Raw genomic sequence first — 21,955 nt, 5'->3', positions numbered from 1 at the left:
AAGGGAAATGGAACGTCTTGTTTTTATAGCCTAAAATAGGCCCATTTAATTGTGTTCTGAATTTTTTTTAAACGGGATCAAATGTAGGCCTTTCTTAATCCAAAATGATTGACCGGAATTAATGAATCAATCAACACAATAATGATAACATACTGTGTGAGTAACTTTTTAATTACAGATGCAAAGATCCAAATGAGCCCTGTTACTTTTTGTCCAATCACAGTTATTTTCACTTTGTTGTCTCACCACACAATGTTTATTGTTTTTGTTAAACATATCCTATTTGTATGATCTACATTTGACATGCTTTTGGTGGTGGTCATGGGGTCCCATTATTTTGCATGACTCAGTGCAGCAGGCAGCAGCTACTGCGAAAATGTAAGAATGTAACAGGCTGTTACTGCAATTTCAGCTGAAAACTCAATAAAACAAGTCTCAAATATTGCATATGCATTTCAGGTATTTCAAAAAATCTTTCTCTGCTATTACCATTTATACTGCTAGAGCGTTGGCTGTTTACACTATCCTGCTTCAAAGGGTTCAACTGTCGCTACCTCTGGCAGTAGCGGTTGAGACGTAGCAAGTACGCAAGTTTACATTGGAGTAATATGTGTAGCCGATGGTATTTTTACAAAACGTGTAGTAAGTGTGAAGAGGCTCTAAGAGACACATATTACTGAAATGTAAATTACTTCTTCAATTACCCCCTAACTCCTATCCATAACCCCCTGGTCAGTGATTTGGGTCAGAGGGGATGTGTGCACAGTGATTCCTAATGGGCCAATAGGAGATGAGGAGGTATCAGTCCTGAGCTGAAAAACCAGCACCACCGATAAGAGTCTTAGTTTAAGTGTCTCAATGGGCTTGGGTCAAATCAGTTTGATAAGTCTCTCTTTATCTCTTTTGCTCTCTTGCTCTCACCCTATCTTTGTTTCCCTCACTTCCTGTCTCCCTTCTCAACCCCATCTTTCTCTATCCCTCTCCATATATCACTTGCTGTTAACTTCAATTCAATTTCGATTCAAAAAGCTTTATTGGCATGAGAAAGCAATTCATTTTTTTAAAGTATCTGACGCTAATGTAATAACAGGTGAAAATAATCGCTCTTCATATTTTGCTACCGAACATGGTAAGACTTTTCTTATAACTGTATGTTAACACTGTAATTACACTAATAGCAACACACAGTAACACAAAAACATAAAAACATGCTCTGTCTCCACATCCTCTACATCTGGCAGTCACTCTCCTGCTATCCTCTGGTTAGGGTCTTATCTGAGCTGTTGTCTAATATTATCACAGGGTTAAAACCTCTTAGATGTTAAGCCCCCTATTTACTTTGAGAGGTTCTGAAGCAGTTCCGACTGATATTTTGGTGTACAGAGCACTCTGTGAATGTCGCAGGGTCCAGTGCCTTATAGTGCCAGAAAGCCTCATCTGTCTGTTTTTCTGCTTCCACTCTGTGTCAGGTTTCACACCCTACATTTGCATAGGTAGTGACGTATCACATTTTCTGGCCTATCCAGACAAAGCATCGATTTCCTCTGTTTCTGAGCGATGCAGACCAGCTTGGGAGATGGCCTATTAAACGGGACAGTCTAGTGAATCCAGCAGTGGATTCATCTCACTGTGATATTCTCGGCCGGATTTAAAGCTCTCATGAAAAACTACGAAACAATTTTGGAGAATTGAAACACGACCACTTTCTCTTGGTCACAGCTGAAGTAATAAGACGGTGTCTCTGCATCACTCAGAGGATGCTTGGCTGAAAAGTATGTTGTCAGTTACATGAAATGGTGCCAATATTGTTCAATTTATGTCCTCAAAAGTGAGTACACCTCAGCAATGAATATCTATTTTGACCAGAAAGGTGAGTTCCAGACCAATCTAGAACTATGCAGAATTACTAGTTATTGGTAAGGGCCATCTCATGTATTTTTAGAGAAAATCTACATTTTGACATTGTGTTCAAGACAGGGTTTGCTTTGCAGTGGTGCAAAAAATAGCTAAAAACACCAACAAAGAGCTAATAACACCAGTGACCTACAGACGCTCACCTCTCTCTAAAGTATTGTTTATCTCTCTCAACTCTACCTTTCATTCCCTCACATTATCACTCTCTCTACCTCCCCTCCCTCACTTTCAGACCCACTCCCTTAGCTCTGCATACACAATGCAGGTTTGGGTCTCATCCGTCAAAGTCCTCATCCTCTCATTCAGACACTCTCTTTTTCAGCAAAACTCCAAGAGGGACACTTGCTCCCACTACCTCTGTTTTACACAGAGCTGCTTACACTGACATAGAAGCCACCATCACACCAAATAGCAAATTAAAAACTCCAAAACTACGATCTTAATTTGAGAACAAGACTGCAAATAGTAGTGCACTGCACATGTACATAGTTCAATGCTTAACATTGCCTAGATAGCATTACTGTGCTATTACATTTTCTTTACACTCTACAGACAGTTTATATACATACAGAATATGAATCAGAATAGTGCATGTACTTACTCAGTGTCAGAGTGATAGGTGAAACACTCAGGGAGGTACAGCTCTACTAAATCCATGTGCTCTTTGCCACCATACTCTGAGGAGAAAACCTGCTCACTAGCAAAGATCCCTTTGAGCTTTCTCTCTCTTTCTTTAGTTTGTCTGTCTCCTTTTCTTTCTCAGTCTTTGTCAATCTCTGTTTCACTCTCTGACACACTTTCACTGGAGCAACAGTGTCTCCCTCTCTCTGTCTCTCTAGCTCTTCCTGTCACTCTCTGTCTGTCTGTCTTTGTTTCTGTGTGTCTCTGTCTCTATCTGTGTGTCTCTCATGCTCTTGCTGAATTTCCCTCTAACAGCAGTGTTGAGACTCCAGCCAGTGAGGTCTTAACTGTTGTGGCTCAGTCTATGATAGAGCACTCAAAGCTACAGCTGGTGCTCATGAATATCCAGGAACCATTTTACATGCCCCTCCCTCTGTACCACAATGCCAGTATTTGACTGGCCACCGGCTACTCCAATGAGAGCCGGCCAATAACTGTGGGTACATAGAGACAGGACAGGTGGCAGTAGTGAGATGCAAAAAAGTAGAGGGAGAGAGTGATAGTATAAGAAAGAGAAGGATGAATGAACAATAAATAATGTGGTTGTGGGGCACGGGGCAGTGCCGTTTCTAGACATAAGCGACATAAAGCTTATAATTTTATAATTTTTAGGGGGGAAGTCAGCCGGGGTCTCAACTATCTAGGATGGTAGAATACACAACGTGCAATTTCGGAATTTGGTAGTGCCTCAGCAGTTTCCCTCTTGTTATGTCAGTCACTGAAAGTAACTTAATTAGCCCATGTCAGCTAACATTATATAGATTGCTAGGTAACTATTTTGTTTGTCACTCGCACTCAGATATCATATCAATATGGCATAAGTCATGGCAAAATGTGTAAAATTGCAAGACATTAGCTTTAAAACTGCAACATTTGATCTACGATCCTCGACTTCGGCGATGTCATCTACAAAATGGCTTCCAACACTCTACTCAGCAAACTGGATGCAGTCTATCACAGTGCCATCCGCTTTGTCACTAAAGCACCTTATACCACCCACCACTGCGACTTGTATGCTCTAGTCGGCTGGCCCTCACTACATATTCGTCGCCAGACCCACTGGCTCCAGGTCATCTACAAGTCCATGCTAGGTAAAGCTCCGCCTTATCTCAGTTCACTGGTCACGATGGCAACACCCATCCGTAGCACGCGCTCCAGCAGGTGTATCTCACTGATCATCCCTAAAGCCAACACCTCATTTGGCCGCCTTTCGTTCCAGTACTCTGCTGCCTGTGACTGGAACGAACTGCAAAAATCGCTGAAGTTGGAGACTTTTATCTCCCTCACCAACTTCAAACATCAGCTATCCGAGAAGCTAACCGATCGCTGCAGCTGTACATAGTCTATTGGTAAATAGCCCACCCATTTTCATCTACCTCATTCCCATACTGTTTTTATACTGTTTTTTATTTATTTACTTTTCTGCTCTTTTGCACACCAATATCTCTACCTGTACATGACCATCTGATCATTTATCACTCCAGTGTTAATCTGCAAAATTGTATTATTCGACTACCTCCTCATGCCTTTTGCACACATTGTATATAGACTGCCCATTTTTTTCTACTGTGTTATTGACTTGTTAATTGTTTACTCCATGTGTAACTCTGTGTTGTCTGTTTACACTGCTATGCTTTATTTTTGGCCAGGTCGCAGTTGCAAATGAGAACTTGTTCTCAACTAGCCTACCTGGTTAAATAAAGGTGAAATAAAAATAAATAAATAAATAAAAAACATCCCATGTAGGGTGACCACATTTAAAATACCCAAATGCCGGACAACAGGATGATTTTGCTGGACATTTAAAGTGTTGCCAGCATCACATGCCAATCATTTGATCTCAATCAGTTTCATGGGAATATGCATTTAGAATTTCTTCAATTACTTTTTTTGTTAGCAAATTAGAGCAGATGGTATTCAAACTATTAGCCTTCCTGTATTTTGTTTAAATCCAAGCAAATTCTGGGTAGCGGCGCGTGCTGTTGAGTTTTGGCCACATGATAATTAATTTTGGACTATTCAGCTAACTATGCTATTATATTTAGTTCTGTTATGTAGAATTCCAATTAATCATGTGATCTTCCAAGACATTGGGGCGGCAGGGTAGCCTAGTGGTTAGAGCATTGGACTAGTAACTGAAAGGTTGCAAGTTCAAATCCCCGAGCTGACAAGGTACACATCTGTCGTTCTGCCCCTGAACAGGCAGTTAACCCACTGTTCCTAGGGTAAGAATTTGTTCTGAACTGACTTGCCTAGTTAAATAAAGATAAAATAGATTCAGCTTTGATCTAACTTTACTAAAAGAGCACCATTGTGGGGAGCGAAAAATGGCAACGAGTCCTCTGGCAGCACTGCACCCCTGCTCCCACTTCATCAAACAAGCTCATTGAAGCAACTATAGCCTATTCTTCTGCGTCATGCAGAAAGACAACATGTTTTATGAAAATCTAGAAATATTTGGCCAAGGAAACATTTTCTGGTTGGTCTCAGGGAATATAAACTAATCCAGTATTAAACAGGATTGAGTGAAGTTGCAGCAAATAAGTTGAATAAGCAACTAATGAGGATGGAGCACCTCACAAGGGACAAAATCACCTTATATCTTTTTAGGCTAATATGACTATTTACTTACTTTTGTAGCTCTTCATCAGAAGCAGCTTTTTAGAAGTAGTTACACCAAACTGTCCTCTCCAAGTTGAGCTGGAATTTAGTCCGCAACATCAAAATATCAGATCACAACAAGGATTTGAGAAGTGTCTAACATCACCAATACAACATCCTTATGATGTATATATTTTCAGAAGCACAACGTGACTGCAAGAGACAGGTTGGAATGTCTGACTGAAATATGGGACAAATCGACCTTTTTTTTCCCCGAAATTAGTGGAGTTTGAACTTGATGATAAAATCCAGGACATGATTGTTTGGTTGCAGAACAAAATGCCAAAATGCAGGACTGTCCAACACAATCCGGGACATTTGGTCACCCTAACTCCATGGGAAAATGTGTAGAATTGAAGGACAAGCTGCACATTCTTTACTTTCCTCCGCCAAAGAGGGATGCCACTAAAATGTTTTGACCGCGAGTTGGGTGATGCTGGGGCCACCAACCAAATCTTGCTAAGGGCTCCCAAAATGCAAGAAACAGCCCTGGCAAGGGGCACAGGTTGACAGTGAAATCAGTCACCTTTCTAAATCAGAGCATATTCATTGAAATCTGACTTTTCTAGTCAGAATAGCTCTCGTTGTCCTAATAAAAACATTCTCCACTAATAAATTGCAGCCAGGGAGGCTGACAATTTAAAGTAGTTGTTGCATTTGAATATAGTTGCTGTCTGAGTGTATTTACAGTTGAAGTCGGAAGTTTACATACACATAGGTTGTTAACAAACTATAGTATTGGCAAGTCGGTTAGGACATCTACTTTGTGCATGACACAAGTAATTTTTCCAACAATTGTTTACAGACACATTATTTCACTTATAATTCACTGTATCACAATTCCAGTGGGTGAGAAGTTTACATACCCTATGTTGACTGTGCCTTTAAACAGCTTTGAAAAGTCCAGAAAATGAGGTCATGGCTTTAGAAGCTTCTTACAGGGTAATTGACATCATTTGAGTCAATTGGCGGTGTACCTGTGGATGTATTTCAAGGCCTACCTTCAAACTCAGTGCCTCTTTGCTTGACATCATGGGAAAATCAAAATAAATCAGCCAAGACCTCAGAAAATAATTGTAGACCTCCACAAGTCTGGTTCATCCTTGGGAGCAATTTCCAAACACCTGAAGGTACCATGTTCATCTGTACAAACAATAGTACGCAAGTATAAACACCATGGGACCACACAGCACACTCAGGAAGGACACACGTTCTGTCTCCTAGAGATGAACGTACTTAGGTGCAAAAAGTTCAAATCAATCCCAGAACAACAGCAAAGGACCTTGTGAAGATGCTGGAGGAAATGTGTACAAAATTATCTATATCCACAGTAAAACGAGTCCTATATCAACAACCTGAAAGGTCGCTCAGCTTGGAAGAATCCACTGCCCTGGAACCACCATAAAAAACCCAGACAGTTTGCAACTGCACATGGGGACAAAGATCCTACTTTTGGAGAAATGTAATCTGGTCTGATGAAACAAAGATAGAACTGAATGGCCATTATGACCATCGTTATGTTTGGAAGAAAAACGTGGATGCTTGCAAGCCGAAGAACACCATCCCAACCGTGAAGCATTGGGGTGGCAGCATCATGTTGTGCTGAGGGACTGGTGCACTTCACAAAATAGATGGCATCATGAGGAAGGAAAATGATGTGGAAATATTGAAGCAACATCAAGACATCAGTCAAGAAGCTTGCTCGCAAATGGGTCTTCCAAATGGACAATGACCCCAAGCATACTTCCAAAGTTGTGGCAAAATGGCTTAAGGACAACAACGTCAAGGTATTGGAGTGGCCATCACAAAGCCCTGACCTCAATCCAATAGAACATTTGTGGGCAGAACTGAAAAAGCGTGTGTGAGCAAGGAGGCCTACAAACCCGACTCAGTTATACCAGCTCTGTTAGGAGGAATGGGCCAAAATTCACCCAACTTATTGTTGGAAGCTTGTGGAAGGCTACCCGAAACGTTTGACCCAAGTTAAACAATTTAAAGTTAATGCTACCAAATACTAATTGAGTGTATGTAAACTTCTGACCCACTGGGAATGTGATGAAAGAAATAAAAGCTGAAATAAATCATTCTCTCTACTATTATTCTGATATTTCACATTCTTAAAATAAAGTGGTCATCCTAACTGGCTTAAAAACTTTGTGTGTGTGTGTGTGTGTGTGTGTGTGTGTGTGTGTGTGTGTGTGTGTGTGTGTGTGTGTGTGTGTGTGTGTGTGTGTGTGTGTGTGTGTGTGTGTGTGTGTGTGTGTGTGTGTGTGTGTGTGTGTGTGTGTGTGTGTGTGTGTGTGTGTGTGTGTGTGTGTGTGCGTGCGTGCGTGCGTGCGTGCGTGCGTGCGTGCGTGCGTGCGTGCGTGCGTGCGTGCGTGCGTGCGTGCGTGCGTGCGTGCGTGCGTGCGTGCGTGCGTGCGTGCGTGCGTGCGTGCGTGCGTGCGTGCGTGCGTGCGTGCGTGCGTGCGTGCGTGCGTGCGTGCGTGCGTGCGTGCGTGCGTGCGTGCGTGCGTGCGTGCGTGCGTGCGTGCGTGCGTGCGTGCGTGCGTGTGTGGTAAGAGGGCAGTGGGTTCTGAAGGCTTTTGTCCTACTCTGATGATACATGATCCTAAAGGACATACATACCTCTAGGTTGTGTGTATATTTTGTGTGGCGTGTGTGTGCATGCATGTGTGTCACTAAGTGTCTGTGTCCTACTGTACAACAGGTGCCACAGCACTCCCCTAACCCCCCCCCCCCCAAAAAAAGTATTATTACATAAACACGCATACACGCGCTTGTCAACTTCCTTAATTTAAAGCCCTAAAGGAAGTTTAGTAACTCAGTGATGCAAGCCTCTCTAGTCTAACTCAAATATACCCTGGCAGTAAACCTGGATCTGATCATCTGTCAGTAACATATCCCTAATGTGACGCTCTGACCTCTCCATGACTGACTGACACACACACACACACACGCACGCACGCACACGCACACGCACACGCACACGCACACACACACACAGTGTGACTCTGGGCAACTTGCCACTCCTGGCACACGAGCAGATAACACATTTATTTCAGAGTCACTTGTTTTCAACTGTATAGTTATGACCGAGGAATGTGTCTCAAAGATGAGCAACAATACATAAAAGCTGAAAAGGGGGTGTTAGAATTGGAGCACATTAACTTGATATAAAATATAAGACCATCATCAACACATGTCTATGCCTACATGCTTAACCCATACTTCGAAGATGCTCCACTAGTGTCTTTACAAGGCACGCAACTTCCTTTTCTTACTTTAGAACTCAGCACCATCCTCAGCCCGCAGCAACAGTTCCAGTTGAGTCTTACATACAGTAATCTCTGATCACTGAATGGTGATCGACTTAACAGATTCTGCCTGCGATCAGTCGGTGGCTCACCCCACAAAGCCACTCAACTGGATTCATGTATCAGGCAAGCTCAGAGGTAAGAACTCACCCCACAAAGCCACTCAACTGGATTCATGTATCAGGCAAGCTCAGAGGTAAGAACTCACCCCACAAAGCCACTCAACTGGATTCATGTATCAGGCAAGCTCAGAGGTAAGAACTCACCCCACAAAGCCACTCAACTGGATTCATGTATCAGGCAAGCTCAGAGGTAAGAACTCACCCCACAAAGCCACTCAACTGGATTCATGTATTAGGCAAGCTCAGAGGTAAGAACTCACCCCACAAAGCCACTCAACTGGATTCATGTATCAGGCAAGCTCAGAGGTAAGAACTCACCCCACAAAGCCACTCAACTGGATTCATGTATCAGGCAAGCTCAGAGGTAAGAACTCACCCCACAAAGCCACTCAACTGGATTCATGTATCAGGCAAGCTCAGAGGTAAGAACTCACCCCACAAAGCCACTCAACTGGATTCATGTATTAGGCAAGCTCAGAGGTAAGAACTCACCACACAAAGCCACTCAACTGGATTCATGTATCAGGCAAGCTCAGAGGTAAGAACTCACCCTACAAAGCCACTCAACTGGATTCATGTATTAGGCAAGCTCAGAGGTAAGAACTCACCCTACAAAGCCACTCAACTGGATTCATGTATTAGGCAAGCTCAGAGGTAAGAACTCACCACACAAAGCCACTCAACTGGATTCATGTATCAGGCAAGCTCAGAGGTAAGAACTCACCACACAAAGCCACTCAACTGGATTCATGTATTAGGCAAGCTCAGAGGTAAGAACTCACCCCACAAAGCCACTCAACTGGATTCATGTATTAGACAAGCCAAGAGGTAAAAGTAAATAGAGGTATACAAAAACAAAAACACAAACAAACACATGCGCACAGATAGACACACAGCCAGAAACACAGAAAGAGAGAGAAGGTAAGAGAAAGAAAGAAAGAAAGAAAGAAAGAAAGAAAGAACGAGAAAAAGTAATAAAACATTACCCACTAGTGATGTTCCCTCTTATTTTATCATACATGGTGATCCATGTGGGCGTAAAGGAACACTGAGGAGGTTGTTTCATCCAATGCCTTGTTTGCCTGAGGCTGATGATAGGTGCTTGTATGAGTGTACACATGCATATATACAAACTCACATTCAAAACGCACACATGTGCACACACGCGGACACACACGCGGACACACACATACATACACACATGCCCCCAGGCCTGGAGGGAAGCAAAAGTAATTACGCTACCCAAGAATAGTAAAGCCCCCTTTACTGGCTCAAATTTTGTTTGATACAATGCTGTTTTACAGTAAACAAATTGACAAAAGACTTTCAGCAAGCTTGTAGGGGAGGACATTCAACAAGCACAGCACTTACACAAATGACTGATGATTGACAGAGAAATTGATGATAAAAAGATTTTGGGAGCTGTTTTGTTAGACTTCAATGCGGCTTTAGACATTATCGATCATAGCCTGCTGATGGAAAGACGTATGCATTATGGTTTTACACCCCCTGCTATATTGTGGATAAAGAGTTACCTGTCTAACAGAACACAGAGGGGTGTTCTTTAACTTCACTAGGGTAGGGGGCAGCATTCGGAATTTTGGATGAAAAGCGTGCCCAAATGAAACTGCCTGCTACTCAGGCCCATAAGCTAGGATATGCATATAATTAGTAGATATCGATAGACAACACACTAATGTTTCCAAAACTGCTAAAATAATGTCTGTGAGTATAACAGAACTAATATGGCAGGCAAAAACCAGAGGAAAATCTACACCAACAAAATGGAGGTATTTGGACATAAAGATGAACTTTATCGAACAAAACGAACATTTGTTGTCTAACATGGAGACCTGGGAGTTTTATTTGTTATTATTTTTATTTTATTTCACCTTTATTTAACCAGGTAGGCTAGTTGAGAACAAGTTCTCATTTGCAACTGCGACCTGGCCAAGATAAAGCATAGCAGTGTGAACAGACAACACAGAGTTACACATGGAGTAAACAATTAACAAGTCAATAACACAGTAGAAAAAAAAGAGTCTATATACATTGTGTGCAAAAGGCATGAGGAGGTAGGAGAATAATTACAATTTTGCAGATTAACACTGGAGTGATAAATGATCAGATGGTCATGTACAGGTAGAGATATTGGTGTGCAAAAAAGCAGAAAAGTAAATAAATATAAACAGTATGGGGATGAGGTAGGTAAAAATTGGATGGGCTATTTACCGATAGACTATGTACAGCTGCAGCGATCGGTTAGCTGCTCAGATAGCAGATGTTTGAAGTTGGTGAGGGAGATAAAAGTCTCCAACTTCAGAGATTTTTGCAATTCGTTCCAGTCACAGGCAGCAAGCTTTTTTCCATCTACGTAACATTGCAAAAATCTGAAACTTTCTGTCCAAAAATGATGCAGAAAAAGTAATCCATACTTTTGTCACTTCTAGATTAGACTACTGCAATGCTCTACTTTTCGGCTACCCAGATAAAGCACTAAATAAACTTCAGTTGGTGCTAAATACGGCTGCTAGAATCCTGAAGAGAACCAAAAAATTTGATCATATTACTCCAGTGCTAGCCTCTCTACACTGGCTTCCTGTCAAAGCAAGGGCTGATTTCAAGGTTTTACTGCTAACCTACAAAGCATTACATGGGCTTGCTCCTACCTATCTCTCTGATTTGGTCCTGCCGTACATACCTACACGTACGCTACGGTCACAAGTCGCAGGCCTCCTAATTGTCCCTAGAATTTCTAAGCAAACAGCTGAAGGCAGGGCTTTCTCCTATATAGCTCCATTTTTATGGAATGGTCTGCCTACCCATGTAAGAGACGCAAACTCGGTCTCAACCTTTAAGTCTTTACTGAAGACTCATCTCTTCAGTGGGTCATATGATTGAGTGTAGTCTGGCCCAGGAGTGGGAAGGTGAACGGAAAGGCTCTGGAGCAACGAACCGCCCTTGCAGTCTCTGCCTGGCCGGTTCCCCTCTTTCCACTGGGATTCTCTGCCTCTAACCCTATTACAGTGGCTGAGTCACTGGCTTACTGGGTGGGTTGATTCACTGATGTGGTCATCCTGTCTGGGTTGGCGCCCCCCCCCTTGGGTAGTGCCATGGCGGAGATCTTTGTAGGCTATACTCAGCCTTGTCTCAGGATGGTAAGTTGGTGGTTGAAGATGTCCCTCTAGTGGTGTGGGGGCTGTGCTTTGGCAAAGTGGGTGGGGTTATATCCTTCCTGTTTGGCCCTGTCCGGGGGTGTCCTCGGATGGGGCCACAGTGTCTCCTGACCCCTCCTGTTTCAGCCTCCAGTATTTATGCTGCAGTAGTTTATGTGTCGGGGGGATAGGGTCAGTTTGTTATATCTGGAGTACTTCTCTCTTGTCCTATTCGGTGTCCTGTGTGAATCTAAGTGTGCGTTCTCTAATTCTCTCCTTCTCTCTTTCTTTCTCTCTCTCGGAGGACCTGAGCCCAAGGACCCAGGACTACCTGACATGATGACTCCTTGCTGTCCCCAGTCCACCTGTCCGTGCTGCTGCTCCAGTTTCAACTGTTCTGCCTTATTATTATTCGACCATGCTGGTCATTTATGAACATTTTAACATCTTGGCCATGTTCTGTTATAATCTCCACCCGGCACAGCCAGAAGAGGACTTGCCACCCCACATATGCTCTCTCTAATTCTCTCTTTCTTTCTCTCTCTCCGAGGACCTGAGCCCTAGGACCATGCCCCAGGACTACCTGACATGATGACTCCTTGCTGTCCCCAGTCCACCTGACCGTGCTGCTACTCCAGTTTCAACTGTTCTGCCTTATTATTATACGACCATGCTGGTCATTTATGAACATTTGAACATCTTGGCCATGTTCTGTTATAATCTCCACCCGGCACAGCCAGAAGAGGACTGGCCACCCCACATAGCCTGGTTCCTCTCTAGGTTTCTTCCTATGTTTTGGCCTTTCTAGGGAGTTTTTCCTAGCCACCGTGCTTCTACACCTGCATTGCTTGCGTGTTTGGGGTTTTAGGCTGGGTTTCTGTACAGCACTTTGATATATCTGCTGATGTACGAAGGGCTATATAAATACATTTGATTTGATTTGATTTTGAACTGGAACGAAAGGCGGCCAAATGAGGTGTTGGCTTTAGGGATGATCAGTGAGATACACCTGCTGGAGCGCGTGCTACAGGTGGGTGTTGCCATCATGACCAGTGAACTGAGATAAGGCGGAGCTTTACCTAGCATGGACTTGTAGATGACCTAGAGCCAGTGGGTCTGGCGTTGAATATGTAGCGAGGGCCAGCCGACTAGAGCATACAGGTCGCAGTGGTGGGTGGTATAAGGTGCTTTAGTAACAAAACGGATGGCACTGTGATAAACTGCATCCAGTTTGCTGAGTAGAGTGTTGGAAGCTATTTTGTAGATGACATCGCCGAAGTCGAGGATCTGTAGGATAGTCAGTTTTACTAGGGTAAGTTTGGCGGCGTGAGTGAAGGAGGCTTTGTTGCGGAATAGAAAGTCGACTCTAGATTTTATTTTAGATTGGAGATGTTTGATATGAGTCTAGAAGGAGAGTTTACAGTCTAGCCAGACACCTAGGTACTTATAGATGTCCACATATTCTAGGTTGGAACCATCCAGGGTGGTGATGCTAGTCAGGCGTGCGGGTGCAGGCAGCGAACGGTTGAAAAGCATGCATTTGGTTTTACTAGCATTTAAGAGCAGTTGGAGGCCACGGAAGGAGTGCTGTATGGCATTGAAGCTTGTTTGGAGGTTAGATAGCACAGTGTCCAAGGACGGGCCGGAAGTATACAGAATGGTGTCGTCTGCGTAGAGGTGGATCAGGGAATCGCCCGCAGCAAGAGCAACATCATTGATATATACAGAGAAAAGAGTCGGCCCGAGAATTGAACCCTGTGGCACCCCCATAGACACTGCCAGAGGACCGGACAGCATGACCTCCGATTTGACACATTGAACTCTGTCTAGCAAAGTAGTTGGTGAACCAGGCAAGGCAGTCATCAGAAAAACTGAGGCTACTGAGTCTGCCGATAAGAATATGGTGATTGACCGAGTCGAAAGCCTTGGCAAGGTCGATGAAGACGGCTGCACAGTACTGTCTTTTATCGATGGCGGTTATGATATCGTTTAGTACCTTGAGCGTGGCTGAGTTGCACCCGTGACCGGCTCGGAAACCAGATTGCATAGTGGAGAAGATACGGTGAGATTCGAGATGGTCAGTGACCTGTTTGTTGACTTGGCTTTCGAAGACCTTAGATAGGCAGGGCAGGATGGATATAGGTCTGTAACAGTTTGGGTCCAGGGTGTCTCCCCCTTTGAAGAGGGGGATGACTGCGGCAGCTTTCCAATCCTTGGGGATCTCAGACGATATGAAAGAGAGGTTGAACAGTCTGGTAATAGGGGTTGCGACAATGGCGGCGGATAGTTTCAGAAATAGAGGGTCCAGATTGTCAAGCCCAGCTGATTTGTATGGGTCCAGGTTTTGCAGCTCTTTCAGAACATCTGCTATCTGGATTTGGGTAAAGGAGAACCTGGAGAGGCTTGGGCGAGTAGCTGCGGGGGGGGGGGGGGCTTAGCTGTTGGATGAGATTGGAGTAGCCAGGAGGAAGGCATGGCCAGCCGTTGAGAAATGCTTGTTGAATTTTTCGATAATCATGGATTTATCGGTGGTGACCGTGTTACCTAGCCTCAGTGCAGTGGGCAGCTGGGAGGAGGTGCTCTTGTTCTCCATGGACTTCACAGTGTCCCATAACTTTTTGGAGTTAGAGCTACAGGATGAAAATTTCTGCCTGAAAAAGCTGGCCTTTGCTTTGACTCCAACAAAATGGATGACCGCTGATTTGTACGGGTCCAGGTTTTGCAGCTCTTCCAGAACATCAGCTATCTGGATTTGGGTACAGGACAAATGGTGGGGGCTTTGGCGGGTTGCTGTGGAGGGTGCCGGGCAGTTGACCGGGGTAGGGGTAGCCAGGTGGAAAGCATGGCCAGCCATAGAGAAATGCTTATTGAAATTCTCAATTATAGTGGATTTATCGGTGGTGACATTGTTTTCTAGCCTCAGAGCAGTAGATAGCTGGGAGGAGGTGCTCTTATTCTCCATGGACTTTATAGTGTCCCAGAATTTTTTTGAGTTAGTACTACAGCATGCAAATTTCTGTTTAAAAACGCTAGCCTTAGCTTTCCTAACTGCCTGTGTATATTTGTTCCTAACTTCCCTGAAAAGTTTCATATCACGGTGGCTATTCGATGCTAATGCAGAACGCCACAAGATGTTTTTGTGCTGGTCAAGGGCAGACAGGTCTGGAGTGAACCAAGGACTATATCTATTCCTAGTTCTACATTTTTTGAACGGGGCATGCTTATTTAAGCTAGTGAGGAAGGTACTTTTAAAGAATAGCAAGGCATCATCTACTGACGGGATGAAGTCAATGTCATTCCAGGATACCCCTGCCAGGTCAATTGGAAAGTCCTGCTCGCTGAAGTGTTTTAGAGAGCGTTTGACAGTGATGAGGGGTGGTCGTTTGGTCGCAGACCCATTACGGATGCAGGCAATGAGGCAGTGATCGCTGAGATCTTGATTGAAAACAGCAGAGGTGTATTTGGAGGGTGAGTTAGTTAGGATAACATCTATGACATCTTGATAATTTGTGTGAGATTGAGGGCATCAAGCTTGGATTGTAGGATGGCTGGGGTGTTAAGCATGTCCCAGTTTAGGTAACCTAGTAGCACGAGCTCAGAAGATAGATGGGGGGCAATCAATTCACATATGGTATCGAGGGCACAGCTGGGGGCAGAGGGAGGTCTATAGCAAGCGGCAACAGTGAGAGACTTGTTTCTGGAAAAGTGAATTTTTAGAAGTAGTAGCTCGAATTGTTTGGGTACAGACTTGAATAGTAATAGAGAACTCTGCAAGCTATCTTTGCAGTATATTGCAACACCACGCCCTTTGGCAGTTCTATCTTGACGGAAAATGTTATAGTTAGCGAGTAAGCTATGATTCAGACACGACTAAGACATCCGGGTTGGCAGAGTGTGCTAAAGCAGTGAGTAAAACAAACTTAGGGAGTAGGCTTCTAATGTTAACATGCATGAAACCAAGGCTTTTACGGTTACAGAAGTCAACAAATGAGAGCACCTGGGGAGTGGGAGTGCAGCTAGGCACTGCAGGACCTGGATTAACCTCTCCATCAACAGAAGAACAGAGGAGAAGTAGGATAAGTGTACGGCTAAATGCTATACGAACTGGCCGTCTAGCACGTTCGGAACAGAGAGTAAAAGGAGCAGGTTTCTGGGCACATTGGCATAGATTCAAGGCATAGTGTAAAGACAAAGCTAAGGTAGGATGTGAGTACATTGGAGGTAAACCTAGGCATTGAGTAATGATGAGAGAGATATAGTCTCTAGAGACGTTTAAACCAGGTGATGTCATCGCATATGTAGGAGTTGGAACAGCATGGTTGGTTAAGGCATATTGAGCAGGGCTAGAGGCTCTACAGTGAAATAAGACAGTAATCACTAACCAGGACAGTAATGGACGAGGCAAATTGATATTAGAGAGAGGCATGCATAGTCAAGTGAACATATGGGTCCAGTGAGTGGTTGGGCTGACTGGGAACACAGCGATTCAGATAGTTAGCAGGCATATGCTTGAAACGCGTTGTACGAACTGGCGAGAGCTTTCCGAGCTAAAGGTTAGCTGATGAACGCTAGCAGTGGTTAGCTGACTGATAGCTGGTTAGCTAGCTAAAAAAACAGTAGCTAAGCAGGGGAGAAGTCTGTCCACAATAAAGTGATGCTATGGCTTTTTAACAATACTATGAATAAGGCAGGTCCTACATGCTCTAGTTTTGTCGCTCCTGGAAAGCCGTGTGGTCACTTGCCACAAAGAGGGACCTCAGAAAATTACAATTGGCTCAGAACAGGGCAGCACGACTGGCCCTTAATAAATGTTCACGGAGAGCTAACATTAATAATATGCTTGTAAGTCTCTCATGGCTCAAAGTGGAGGAGAGATTGACTTCATCACGACTTGCTTTTGTAAGAAGTGTTGACATGCTGAATGCACCGAGGTGTCTGTTTAAACTACTAGCACACAGCTCGGACACCCATGTATACCCCACAAGACATGCCACAAGAGGTCTCTTCACAATCCCCAAGTCAAGAACAGACTATGAGAGACACACAGTACTACATAGAGCCATGGCTACATGGAACTCTATTCCACATCAGGTAACTGATGCAAGCACCATAATAAGACACGCAGTCTACACACACGTACACATGGATGTTGTATTGTAAATATGTGATATTGGAGTAGAGGCCTGAGGGAACACACTAAATGTTTTAGGTAAAGTGTTATGAAATGTAATGTCATGTAATATTTTAAACGGTATATAACTGTCTTAATTTTGCTGGACCCCAGGAAGAATAGGGGGATCCATAATAAATACAAATTCAAATACCAATGTAAATGGTCTTGGATGGTTGAGGGGCAGCTCACGGGGAACTGTGGGGGGATCTTGGACGGTTGGTGGCCTGGCGGTTGGTAGCTTGGGCCGGTAGACGATAGGTTGCTGGTTCGGGTCCCCATTTTGACTTGGTGGGAGATCTGTCGACGTGCCCTTGGGAAGTGCGTTGATCCTGGTTGCGTCTGTGGGTCGCTCAAGATGGAAGTCTGTTAGATGACTGAATGTAATGTAAATGTTGAGTGGCTTCACCGCACGTAGATTGTATGTTTTAATATTCAACAATAAAAAATAGAAAAATGGCTGGGGAGTCCACATACTCCTTACTTTTTTGACGTCTAGATTAGAATAACTGTATCCAATTATATTTTCATTAGCTGGTCTTCTAATACAAAGGAAGGTGATGCAGGGGTGAACAACACAATATGTGTGTCTGTCTGTCTGTGGTTTTAGCTATCAAAGCGGTGGAAATGGACACTTCAGATTCAAATCTAAGTAGTCTGAGTCGTGTTCAGTGTCCTGAAGCAAACCCTCACCCCCTCTGACACTGTCTTTCATACGCACAACACACAGTATCATGTTTTGAAGCGACCCCTGCCAAACCAAACTGTAGCATGGACAAAATCGCTTTGCTAATCTGCTGTTTGATAAGCCCTAGACACAAGACTCCATGGAGTGGTTCTTATCACACGGGTAATGTGCCGCACGCGCATAACGTTAAACACCTCACACACACATACAGTATGAGGAATAAAACACCTCTCACACACACATATCGTATGAGACATAAAACACCTCACGAACACACACACATATTTGCACATACTGTATATACGCACACACATACGCAAACAATATACAGTACATATGCACAGGCACACACACACGAAACAGGCCTCACCGGGCCACCACTATAACCATTAAAGGGCCCAGTCTTCCGCAGGAGAGATAAACAGCTATCGTAAAATAACAGAAAGGCAAAGGCTCTGCATTTGTATTCAGTGCTGCTATCCTATACAATCATAACCAAATCTCAACCTAATCACAAACGTAAATGTAACACATGAAAATAATCTTCACAGGGAAATTATCTTGAATAAACCATTTAGGAAGAATAATGTTTACATTGGAAGAAGTGTTTCTTGGCTATCGCCCCAACGGCTTAGCTGTAGCTGTTATTATCAATGAATTCTTTATAGCCTGAGCCAAGTTATTGTGCTGTTTTGTTCGGTCGTAGACATTGGCTACTTCAAGTACAAAGCCATAAGCAATTGTAATAAGGAGGGGAGAGCTAAGATTAATTATTTTATCAGTTGAGTCATTGTTTGAGCTAGATTGACATTTTCCCTGGCACAAAGCAGTCGTCTTGGGATGGAATACAACAATAGTTAGACACACAAGAGCAGGGCCACAGTGGCGTCTAGCTAGCCACTTAAGTTTAAGATCACAAGAAATGACTTTGTTGGCTTACTCTAATGATAATAGCCTACCTACATAACTATACGTGACTGTTCCATTTTACTTAGTGATATCAAGTTACCCATGCATGTATTTTCATTTCATTTCTGAATAAAAACATATGAAACAAACCTGGCTACTGTTTTGTATTTGATGACCTAAGTTTCATGTAGTTTTCATAGATCTTCACGAAAATGCATGTCAAGCATATTGAATACCTTGGCTTTTTCAAGGAAGATTAATTTAAACTAAAGATCAAATGTTCTCATGCTCGATAAGCTCTCTACTCAGTGGTCAATGCTATGTAGCCTACATTCCCAAAGCTTTGAACAATCTCAAGTGATACTGGATACTGAAATTCTGCATCTTTTCACAAAGGACAGACCCGTAACACAACACAAAGCAGTCAGTGTTGACCATGGTATGGATTACTTCTGTTCTTCTCAAATGTGAGTGTGGGGGAAGCAAACCCCAGACCCCACCCCAGCAACCAAGCACCCCATACCCCTCCCCCTCCATAGGGACAGCTGTCAGACTGAGTTTCAAACCAAAAGCGTCACTCTCTGGTGTCCCCAACCCCCTACTGTCTCTCCTGACATCATCACTGCGAGACGCACTGAGCATAATCAACTCAGCTATTGTCTAACTCGGTGCAATCCATCAATTACAGAGACACATTGTGGGCAAACACTATTCTCACTGCACATATATTGTACAGACAATCTGACGCAAGTTGTTTAAAGATGTTGAGATGAAGGGGGAGAACAAAGAGGTGTGGAGGAAGAGAGAAAGAGTAGGATAAAAGAGCTGGAGGGAGAAACTATATGGATGTGTCTTTGGATAGATAGACAGATAGATTGATAGATGAATGTCTGGGTGAGCAGATTTCTCAAAATATTGACCAGTCATACATTGAATATTGATCAGGAAACAGGATGTATCAGCTATCAGAGCCTTGTTGCCGGTGGCTGATCCCTCCCTGTGTGGGAAACTGTAGTAGAACCTGACCATAGAACCTTCACTTAGTGTACTGGGTCAACCAACTACTCAATGGTTTTAAATGGTTTCCACTGCTCACATGACCATGTATGGTCTCGTTTGGAATACAGAAGGAAAAAACCCTATTGGGTGGCTACTGGAGTATAGCCAGCCCATTGCAGCTGTCCCTAAATATACTGAACAAAAATATTAACACAACATGTAAAGTGTTGGTCCAATGTTTCATGAGCTAAAGTAAAAGATCCCACAATTGTTCCATACTCATAAAAAGCGTATTTCTCTCAAATGTTGTGCACAAATTTGTTTACATGTCTGTTAGTGAGCATTTCTCCTTCGCTACAATAATCCATCCACCTGACAGGTGTGGCATATCTAGAAGCTGATTAAACAGCATGATCATTACACAAGTGCACCTTGTGCTGGGGACAATAAAAGGCCTCTAAAATGTGAAGTTTTGTCACACAACACAATTGGCATGCTGACTGCAGGAATGTCCACCAGAGCTGTTGCCAGAAAATGTCATGTTAATTTCTCTACCATAAGCCGCCCCCAACGTCGTTTTAGAGAATTTGGCAGTACGTCCAACCCGCCTCACAACCGCAGACCACGTGTAACCACATCAGCCCAGGACCTCCACATCCGGCTTCTTCACCTGCGGGATCATCTGAGACCAGCCACCTGGACAGCTGAAGAATTTCTGCACTAACTGTCAGAAACCGTCTCAGGGAAGCTCATCTACGTGCTCGTTGTCCTCACCAGGGTCTTGACCTGAATTTGGCGTTGCAACCAAATTCAGTGGGCAAATGGCCACTGGCATGCTGGAGAAGTTGTGCTCTTCACGGATGAATCCCGGTTTCAACTGAACCAGCCAAATGATATAGCGTCGTGTGGATGAGCAGTTTGTCCCATGGTGGCAGTGGGGTTATGGTATGGCCAGGCATAAGCTACAGACAACAAACACAATTGCATTTTATCGATGGAAGTTTGAATGCACATAGATACCACGATGAGATACTGAGGCCCATTGTCGTACCATTCATCCACCACCATCACTTCATGATTCAGCATGATAATGCACGGCCCCATGTTGCAAGGATCTCCACTCAATTCCTGGAAGCTGAAAAGGTCCCAGTTCTTCCATGGCCTGTTTACTCACCAGACATGTCACTGATTGAGCATGTTTGGGATGCTCTGGATTGATGTGTACAACAGCACGTTCCAGTTCCCACCGATATCCAGCAACTTTGCACAGCAATTGAAGAGGAGTGGGACAACATTCCACATGCCACAATCAACAGCCCGATCAACTCTATGCGAAGGAAATGTGTCACGCTGCGTGAGGCAAATGGGGGTCACATCAGATACTGACTGGTTTTCTGATTTTTAATGGTACAGTGGGGGAAAAAGTATTTAGTCAAGCACCAATTATGCAAGTTCTCCCACTTAAAAAGATGAGAGAGGCCTGTAATTTTCATCATAGGTACACTTCAACTATGACAGACAAAATGAGAAAAAAAATCCAGAAAATGACATTGTAGGATTTTTAATGAATTTATTTGCAAATTATGGTGGAAAATAAGTATTTGGTCAAACACAAAAGTTTATCTCAATACTTTGTTTTATACCCTTTGTTGGCAATGACAGAGGTCAAACATTTTCTGTAAATCTTCACAAGGTTTTCAAACACTGTTGCTGGTATTTTGGCTCATTCCTCCATGCAGATCTCCTCTAGAGCAGTGATGTTTTGGGGCTGTTGCTGGGCAACATGGACTTTCAACTCCCTCCAAAGATGTTCTATGGGGTTGAGATCTGGAGACTGGCTAGGCCACTCCAGGACCTTGAAATGCTTCTTACGAAGCCACTCCTTCGTTGCCCAGGCGGTGTGTTTGGGATCATTGTCATGCTGAAAGACCCAGCCAGGTTTCTTCTTCAATGCCCTTGCTGATGGAAGGAGGTTTTCACTCAAAATCTCACGATACATGGCCCCATTCATTCTTTCCTTTACACGGATCAGTCATACTGGTCCCTTTGCAGAAAAACAGCCCCAAAGCATGATGTTTCCACCGCCATGCTTCACAGTAGGTATGGTGTTCTTTGGATGCAACTCAGCATTCTTTGTCCTCCAAACACGACGAGTTGAGTTTTTACCAAAAAGTAATATTTTGGTTTCATCTGTCCATATGACATTCTCCCAATCTTCTTCTGGATCATCCAAATGCTCTCTAGCAAACTTCAGACGTGCCTGGATATGTACTGACTTATGCAGGGGGACTTGTCTGGCACTGCAGGATTTGAGTTCCTGGCGGCGTAGTGTGTTACTG

General features: G+C 43.6%; 1 protein-coding gene across 2 annotated transcripts in view; it reads right to left on the bottom strand.

The window, feature by feature from the left end:
- The window catches only part of LOC123995166 (estrogen-related receptor gamma-like), a 48,286-nt gene that overhangs the window by 19,974 nt on the left and 6,357 nt on the right, over nucleotides 1–21,955 (bottom strand). Inside the window, exon 1 of one of the 2 annotated variants that reach the window (XM_046298573.1) lies at nucleotides 2,516–2,890. The exons of the other annotated variant lie outside the window; for it this stretch is intronic. Within the exon in view, the coding sequence (XP_046154529.1) occupies nucleotides 2,516–2,571 (56 nt within the window). The 5' untranslated portion in view covers nucleotides 2,572–2,890. Of the gene's footprint in view, nucleotides 1–2,515; nucleotides 2,891–21,955 lie in introns of those variants that run through there. 2 annotated transcript variants of the gene reach the window in all.

This window comes from Oncorhynchus gorbuscha, linkage group LG14 (genome assembly GCF_021184085.1).
Source record: "Oncorhynchus gorbuscha isolate QuinsamMale2020 ecotype Even-year linkage group LG14, OgorEven_v1.0, whole genome shotgun sequence".
In the NCBI taxonomy this organism is placed as follows: Eukaryota; Metazoa; Chordata; class Actinopteri; order Salmoniformes; family Salmonidae; genus Oncorhynchus; species Oncorhynchus gorbuscha.
This window is presented reverse-complemented; position numbering and strand designations above follow the sequence as displayed.